This window comes from Austrofundulus limnaeus, unplaced genomic scaffold (assembly GCF_001266775.1).
Source record: "Austrofundulus limnaeus strain Quisiro unplaced genomic scaffold, Austrofundulus_limnaeus-1.0 Scaffold278, whole genome shotgun sequence".
Classification (NCBI taxonomy): Eukaryota; Metazoa; Chordata; class Actinopteri; order Cyprinodontiformes; family Rivulidae; genus Austrofundulus; species Austrofundulus limnaeus.
In genome coordinates, this window is record NW_013952680.1 from 394,051 (window position 1) to 402,562 (window position 8,512).

The following is an 8,512-nucleotide window of genomic DNA, read 5'->3' on the forward strand; positions in this document are numbered from 1 at the left end:
TATTTATTTTAAATAAATTATAGCAGAGGAAGTTCTCTGCACAGAAAAAAAATATTTTTACTGTTTTTTTCAACCAAACTGACAAGTTTCTCCAGTAAAATTATTGTGTAATTTAAAGGCATTGAAACACCTGGTTAGATTTAGAAGATGTTATGATTAACTACAAACATCTGAAGCTGACTCAGAAAACTCTGTGATTTCAGAAAAAATAAAAGTCAAATGTAGACACGTCTTTAAAAGACCCTCCTCCTCCTCCCCACCACCCCGCGCAGCTGCAGTCAGTGAATCTCGCTTTAAAAACAGTCAGCTGATCCGTCACGGTTTTGTTGCGCTCGTGACGTGAACACACAGGGGGAAATGCTGCGAAGTGCTTTTAGAAATGTAATAAATATAAAATACGACGTAATACTGGGTGGAAAATAATCCAGGAGACGTGTGTGTTCCCGGGAGATGTTCACCTGCAGCTGCGTGAAGCTGACCCCCACCCGGAGAGAAAGAAAAAAAGGCAGTAATTATTGATAAGGTAACCATGCTGTGGCTTCACCTGTTGCATTTTCTTTTAAAKAAAGAAAAAGTAGCTTGCAAAGCTGTCGCATCGGTGCAACGTGATTAAAAGCAGAGTTTTCATTGCGCGCACACATACATCTTCCTATCTTTGTGAGGACTACACACAGCGTTCAGCCTCGCTCTGCGCCGTCTTTTCCCCCCAAGTTTGGTGAGAGGTGGATATTGAGGGACGCAAAAAATAGCTCTCGACTTGATCTGGCCTTATTTAAATAAAAATGACTACATGCCGTGAAATTCTTAGAGGGGCGGGCCGTCTCGTTGGCGAGGGGGGTCTGTATAATGGTAGGGGAACACTGAAGTAGAAAAAAACAGGTGTGCCTCATCCGTTCACATTAGTTTAGTATCATTGTTTCACAGGACATAAAAGCTGTTGATTTTTGTTTCTTAAGTGTTCGTTCGGTAATTTATTGACGGTTCCTAAGCAAAACACGGTGCGATGGAGGAAAAGCAGCCGGAACGGATTAGACAGGAAGACAACACTGAATTTACGGAGCACGAATACCCAATTATCAAACCTAAAACTTCACTGTGATAAATCCATGACTCTAGACTGGAGTCCAGGCCACAGCAAAAGTCGTTTTCGTTTTTTTTTACCACAGCAAAATAGCCGGTACTTTTAAACTACTGTGGACAAATTAACTCTACTAGGACATCCTCATCTTCTACATAAACATTATTTTAGATTTTAGACCTCGTTCAGTTTCCGATCAGTGAGATTAGGTTGGATTAAAAGGTTAAAGAAAGAAAAGACAAGCAAAAGCTAAGTTTGCTGTTGTTTTCAAAAGGAACTAAAAAACTGCAACACTGTGGGACTTTTACTTCTAAAGTCTGTTTGCAGGTTTGGGGGAGTTTCCAGGATAGTGTTGGGGAGGCAGAAAAACCTTTTATGGTACAGAAAGAGCTGCACAAAGTCTGATAAACTGCCTCTAATGATCTCACCAAATCCTCTTCAGCAGGAAGCTTTTTGAAAATGTAAAAAAATTAATATATAAAATAAAAAAAGGCAGGCAGTGGGACGTCTGACACAAATGAGATTAGCCAGACTCTGAGGTTCAAACTTTATACTCACAAATCTTCCACTAAATGGTTGATGGCTGACCTGCATCATGACAAACTTCAATTCCAGGATTAAAAAAGAACAAATATAGAAATAAAAAAAAATCAAATTGAAAGCAATGTGTATGATTGTTTCCTTTCAGTCTGGTGGGCTGGTTTTCTTGCTTACCTGTCGTCCTGGACCTTCTGTTGATTGTATCGGATGTGGAAGTCCCTGAGCTCCTGGATCAGTCCTGCAGACATCATCTCATCTACACGACCGTCTAGTCGCTCATTTAGAACTGGAAAACATCAAATCAATAACTATTCTCTTCATTAACCTCGTTTTTAAAAGAGAAGATCTCACAGCTCACTCCCTACCCTTAGTGTCTGAATGTAGCCAAAAAATGCAGGGGTCTGGGTACCTCAACGGCCCCCCAAGTTCATCCCCTCCCTCCTGACCCCTCTGCTCCTCAAGCCAGCGGCTATGGGGGACACCCGTCCCTTCGTGAATTTGAAGACTTCTGTAGACAAAGAATAAAAACAGAAAAGTTGAGGTTAAATGAAATCTAAATGTAAATAAAAAAAAACTCTGTTGAACCATGTTTTAAAAGAAACGTGATTCTCTCAGCTTAACTCCTTTCTTTGTACAGAATATCTTTGGGTAAACTGGGATTACATGAGTTAAACACCAACTCGTTCAGTAAATCCACAATAAATGAAAGCCTCCATCTCCTTTCCTGAGGCACAAATTAGAGGTCTGACTTGTGTTTTATAAATGCAGAGCTGATCACTGCTGACACAAAAACTCCCTAAGAAGAAAATATGAAACAGGGCAACCTAACCTGCTAATGTAAAAACAGCAGCATGCAGACTGCTACTGATCAAAGCAACACATGTGTACGTCTGCACAACTGTCAGCCCAAGAGCACAACGTCTTCAGGATCTCATAAAACATGAGACAATTCAATTCAAATCTGACATGCAGACGAGTCACAGCACGTGCTGTAACTTGGGGACCATGGTACAAATGTGGTCCATCACTGCATTTGATGTAGCCCGGGGGACTTCAAACATTTATTAATGTCTTAAAATAAGCATATGCTTCTTTAAAACTATAAACCCCATAAAGCATGTTAATTAGCCGTCGAAATCTGCCTTGTAATACATCCATGCAACTGCATTTTCACCAAAGTGTGAATTTCCCATTTATTAGTCATAAATTTAAACTGGAACGCCCATCCAGTGGGAATTCCCTGTTGGAAAGTGAGAAAGCTCAGAGTTCAAGACGGCAGCTACATCACAACTCAGCAGTAAGTAAAACTCTCTTACTTTTACTTTTAATAGTATTTCAGTATTAGGATGAGTTAAAATGCTGTTTATATGCAGGAAATACCAGGTAGAGCTCAGTTATTGTTTGTTAACTGTGCTCAGATGTAGCAATGAGACAAGAAACGTGACATTTTCTGTTTAGTCAAAGTTAAACAAAATGTCATAGTTAATTACAGCAGGCTCTTTGAGGGCCACCATGATGCTCATGTGGCCTGATGGTAGCCTAACGTGCATGTTTTTCGTCTGTGGGAGGAAACCAGAGAACCTTGAGAAAACTCACACAAGCACAGGGAGAACATGCAAACACCACACACAAAGACCTCAGATCAAAACCAGGGATTGGACCCAGTGAGGCATCAGTGTTAACCACTGAGCCACCGTGCTGCCAAGAACCATTTCCCTCGTTGGCCCTCAGGGGTAGCACATATTTTCTATTCTTGTTCACAGACGAAAAACTTGTGAACCCAAAATCCCAGACTCGATGTTAAAGACCGGAAGGGGTTTTCTTGTAGGTAAGTTATCTGACTTTGTGTACCTCACTGTCAATGGTGAAACAGGATATTGTGTAACTCTATACAGATGGAAAACCTTGACTAAATGAGAACCCACTTTCAGGGATTTTCCACTAAATGTTCCAGTCGGTTCCCAAACAGAGAACTAAGGAGCGAAGTCACTCAGTCACTTAAAACTTCTTTTACTACATTTGATCCTGCCTCTGTTGGAGTCCGAGTTTCTGTTAAAGATCATAATTCTGAGACAGAAATCACTTTGCTTGTCAGCAAACTTAGTGATTGGCCATCACCCCTACCTGGTGTTCAGGCTTAGTGCTTGGAAGGTAAAGAAAGTAAGGCTACATTCATCTGCAGATGAAAACGTCCAGTGTTCAAATACTTATTAAAAGGAAAGCATCCCATTAAACTACAACAATACTGGGTAAATGGCTAGTTTGTCGAACACTAAGAATGTTTTTACAGTTTGCACATCTGGATATGTGATAAAATGCTTTTCACAGTGTAGGTGGTAGAGTTGTTGCCTTTCACAACAAGGTAATACAACTACTACAGTTTACGATAAAATGAAACAGATTAGCTGGTTTAGTATTCAAGTGAAGACAGTATCAGATGTACCACCTGGCTAACTTGCGCTTGTTATTTGGGTGTAACATGGAGGCCATTTTAGGATCCACCTTGGCCAGTCTTTTGTGTAACTCAGATCCTTCCAGTTTTTCCAGCTCTCTCATCCTGTTTCCAGCTTCATCAACTGCATCTCCACAGTCCTTGTTTTCCTGTTAAGAGACATATTTGTTTTTAAATTGTTGTCTCGCTAACTTTTGCCAAAATTATTTAAAACACAACAAAGCCTCAATTTTCACAGGCGTTACATTCTTAAAGTATCCGCAAATATTGAAAAAATGCAAATATTGGACGAGGTCCAAAAAAGTCCTCTCTAAAAATCTGCATTTAAACGGTTAAAAAAATAAAATGCTGAGCTCCAGGCCGAGCATGGGCACAGGGCATGCGTCACGTACTGTGCTGCATTTTTCATATGGACTGAATTTAAGTTAACGCTTATGCTACAAAATTAGTAAATTATTGCATTTTTAATAATTTAACTCATGAAAAGGAAAAAAAATATGCTCCTTATTGTACAAGATTTACTGTTATTGTAAAATTACAGGGATTACTGTAAACTATTAGTAGTTAGGTTCCATGAAAATCCATGAAACACGACTTTGCGGGGGCTTTACTATTGCAGTTTCCATTTCTTTATTCTATTTCTTATGAAAATCTGCTGAGTGACAGAATATACAGTGTAAATTTAGATGACAACTACAAACTTCAGCCAGTTTTATTAACAGAAATATTTCAGCATCATGTGAAAGTCTTAAAAATACTATAAAAATTTCAAATCCAAGATTCACTTTTTAGGCTGTGAAAACCGGCTCCACTCAAGCATAATGTTGATTTTACCAAGGATACTGTTTATCCAATAAGATAAACAGTATCAGATTAGAATAAATAGCGGAACAAAATGCATTTAACTTATGACACTTACCCCTGTATCCACTAAAACTCTCCAAAGTAGAGACTCAATGTAATAGTTCGTTCCTCCAGCAATAATTGGCATTTTGTTTCTCTTGTGCATGTCATCTATGTTGGAGAATGTTAAGGAGATGTTTAGAGATGAAAAGCACAATAGCAGTCTTTTTCACATTACAATGCCAAAGAACGTCAGCAAAGAAGAGGCCTTTTACATTACCTTCACTGTACCCGGGCTGTGCCTTTCAAAATACTCATGGACACCATCAATGTTACATCAGTACCATGTCTGAGGTTTATTTTTATTTTAGTTTATTTTTTATTTTAATTTTAATTTTTTTCATGTTATATATACAGGAGTTAAACGATGAAACTGAAACACCTGGTTTTAGACCATAACATCCCTTTCAGACAGCTTCCTCTTGCACAGTTAATCCTGTTGGATGTGGTTCGGCCTTCTTGGTGGTATGCTGACATTACCCTGGATACCATGGCTCTTGATACATCACAAAGACTTGCTGTCTTGGTCACAGATGAACCAGCAAGACGTGCACGAACAATTTGTCCTCTTTTGAACTCTAGTATGTCACCCACAATGTTGTGTGTGTTGCAATATTTTGAGCCAATCTGTGCTCTTACCCTGTTAATTGAACCTTCACACTCTGCTCTTACTGGTGCAATGTCAAAATAATGAAGATTGGCCACCAGGCTGGTCCAGTTTAGCCATGAAATCTCCCACACTAAAATGACAGGTGTTTCAGTTTCATTGTCTAACCCCTGTACAGCGGGTAAAATAAGTATTGAACATGTCAACATTTTTCTCAGTAAATATATTACTAGAGGTGCTAATGACATGAAATTTTCACCAGATGTCGGTAACAACCCAAGTGATCCATACATACAAAGAAATCAAACCATAAATATCCAGAAATGAAGTTATTTGTAATAATGTGGAATGGCACAGGGAACAAGTATTGAACACATGAAGAAAGGGAGGTGTAAAAAGGCATGGAAAGCCAAGACACCAGCTGAACTCTCTCAGTAATTAGAAAGCAAGTCTGCCCCTTGTCAGTGCAAGTTAATATCAGCTGGTTCAGTCCCAATTGATGGCCAGGTATCACACAAGAACCATCTGATGATGGGTAAAAGTAAAGAGCTCTCTCAAGACCTTCACAACCTTATTGTTGCAAAGCATAATGATGGCATCGGTTACAGAAGAATGTCTAAACTTCTGAAGGTTCCAGTGAGCACTGTTGGGGCCATAATTCAGAAGTGGAAAGAACATCATTTCACCATAAACCGACCACGACCAGGTGCTCCTCGCAAGATTTCTGACAGAGGAGTGAAAAGAATTATCAGAAGAGTTGTCCAAGAGCCAAGGACCACTTGTGGAGAGCTTCAGACAGACCTGGAATTAGCAGGTATGTTTGTTTCAAAGAAAACAATAAGTAATGCACTGAACCACCATGGCCTGTATGCACGCTCACCACGCAAGACTCCACTGCTGAAGAAACAGCATGTTGAAGCTCCTTTAAAGTTTGGTGAGCATTTTCTAAATTTTTTGTGAGACAGCTTCTCTTTTGAAACCACCACTAAGTTGTTGAGGGCAACTCCAACCTGTCTCAAGAGCACTAGAGCTTTTTTACTCGTGCTCTGCTTTAATCAGAAAATATCTGTGACAAATGTTAAGATCTATAAACTTCACTGATAAATAATATTTATTTAAAAATGGGCCAAATGTTCTTATCTTCACTTCGAGTATACTCCAGCAGATTAAATTATAAGGGGCATTTGCCAAGCTGAGCACGAAGCGGATTGATTGTGCAACAAATAATGTGTGCAGCCAAGAATGCATTGTTGCAAACTGTACTCACAAAAAAAAAAACACTGGGATTTCCAATAAACCGGCCATTTAAGACCATGGGTGCATGGTTAGATGGTCAGTCACAAACACTCAGAGAATGCAACAGAAAACTGGAATATATTCTTGCAATTTCCTGCAATTTTAGGTCCCGACTGGTCTACCAACAGTCACAGCTCATACCAGCTTTTGTGGTGAACCAAAACCACAATTACAAGAAGCTTCTAAACTTTAGTTACAGAAACCACAAGTACACCACAGTTTTAATTGCCATTTAGGAACATAAAACACAAAGCAGCTGATAGTGAAGCTCCGGGTGTATAAAATTGGTATGTGATTGAACAAAGAGGATGTGATCTACCAACTGGTTATTTCTTTATTAACTGTCATTTCATTATTTTCCTAACTTGAGCCAGTTCAAACCATGAACTTAAAAAAGACTGTGCCTAAAAGAAGCATCAGTACCTACTAATTGTGTCAGAACAGCAAACAATGGAAATGTTAATATGTAAAGTATTTTTACTCTCAGTTTGGTGTGCTAGTGTGCGCGCTCAGGCTGGGAACTCTACAACATCTCTTTTCCAGATGGTAATAACGTGTAATTTGTGTTTAAGTCAAGTTAAAATAGAGTGCCTATCTCTGACTTATAAAGCCCAGTACTGAAAAGAGCTGCAGTTTCATCATGTGAAAAATAAAGCGGTTGTATTTGTGTGATATTTTGACACGGGCATTCAAAAAAACTTCACGAAATTGTGTCCATTTTTGGGGGAAAAAATGCATAAGTTTTCTTTAAAATATTCATCTCATGATTTCTCCTTTTCAATTGGATGATTCAGTTTACATCTCCGAAAAGAGCTGACTGAAAACATATTAAATATTAAACTTAAAAAGAAAAACATTCCTGCTTATACAGCCAGGGCTTGTGTGCCACACCTTATATATCCTCAGTCTCCTTCTCTGTCGCATCTTCTTTCATCTTACACCTCTTCTCTTCTCTGCCTCCTCCCCCTCCTAATCACCCACCCCCTTCCACTGTAGGGTAATCAAATAACCACTCAAACAAGATAAAGGCCCATCAGGCATCATCGCTCGCCTTCCGTTCACACACACACACACACAAACACACACACACAGAAAGAGAGAGAGAGAAACAGGCACACAAGTCTACATTTCTGCGCTTGCAGAGGAAGCGAGGATGATTACGAACAAGGAGGAGAGAAAGGAGGAGAATCTGGAGGGCTGGTTTATGTGAACGGCATGTTCAGTGAGGGAAAGACACGACATTAGGTTCTGGCTTTTTTACCACACATTTCTTTTTTTTCTTTTTCTTTTTTTTTTTGCTCTGTAGTTTATACATATATTTTCCTCCTCTTAATCTGTATTCAACTCTCCCCTTGTCTCGCTCTTCCCACCAGCAGCTACACTGAACCTATTCTTAGAGCTACCGCATCGCCTCATCGCACTGGTGCGTGCGTGCGTGCGTGTGTGTGTGTGACAGAGATGGGTGTGTGTGGACATGCCATCCTGATCTATTAATACCCTCACTAGTTATCGCCTCCTCTCTGCACATCTGTGTGACGGCCAGCTTCTGCGGGAGGGTGTGACTGCCCAGAGTCGGTGCCTGTGTGTGTGTGTGTGTGTGTGTGTGTGTGTGTGTGTGTGTGTGTGTGTGTGTGTG

General features: G+C 39.8%; 1 protein-coding gene across 1 annotated transcript in view; it reads right to left on the minus strand.

Moving 5' to 3' along the window:
- The window catches only part of trit1 (tRNA isopentenyltransferase 1), a gene marked incomplete in the record, with an annotated part of 74,915 nt that overhangs the window by 40,881 nt on the left and 25,522 nt on the right, over nucleotides 1-8,512 (minus strand). The window contains 4 exon segments of the mRNA XM_014021110.1: nucleotides 1,793-1,904; nucleotides 1,984-2,126; nucleotides 4,065-4,219; nucleotides 4,990-5,084. Of these exon segments, the coding sequence (XP_013876564.1) occupies nucleotides 1,793-1,904; nucleotides 1,984-2,126; nucleotides 4,065-4,219; nucleotides 4,990-5,084 (505 nt within the window).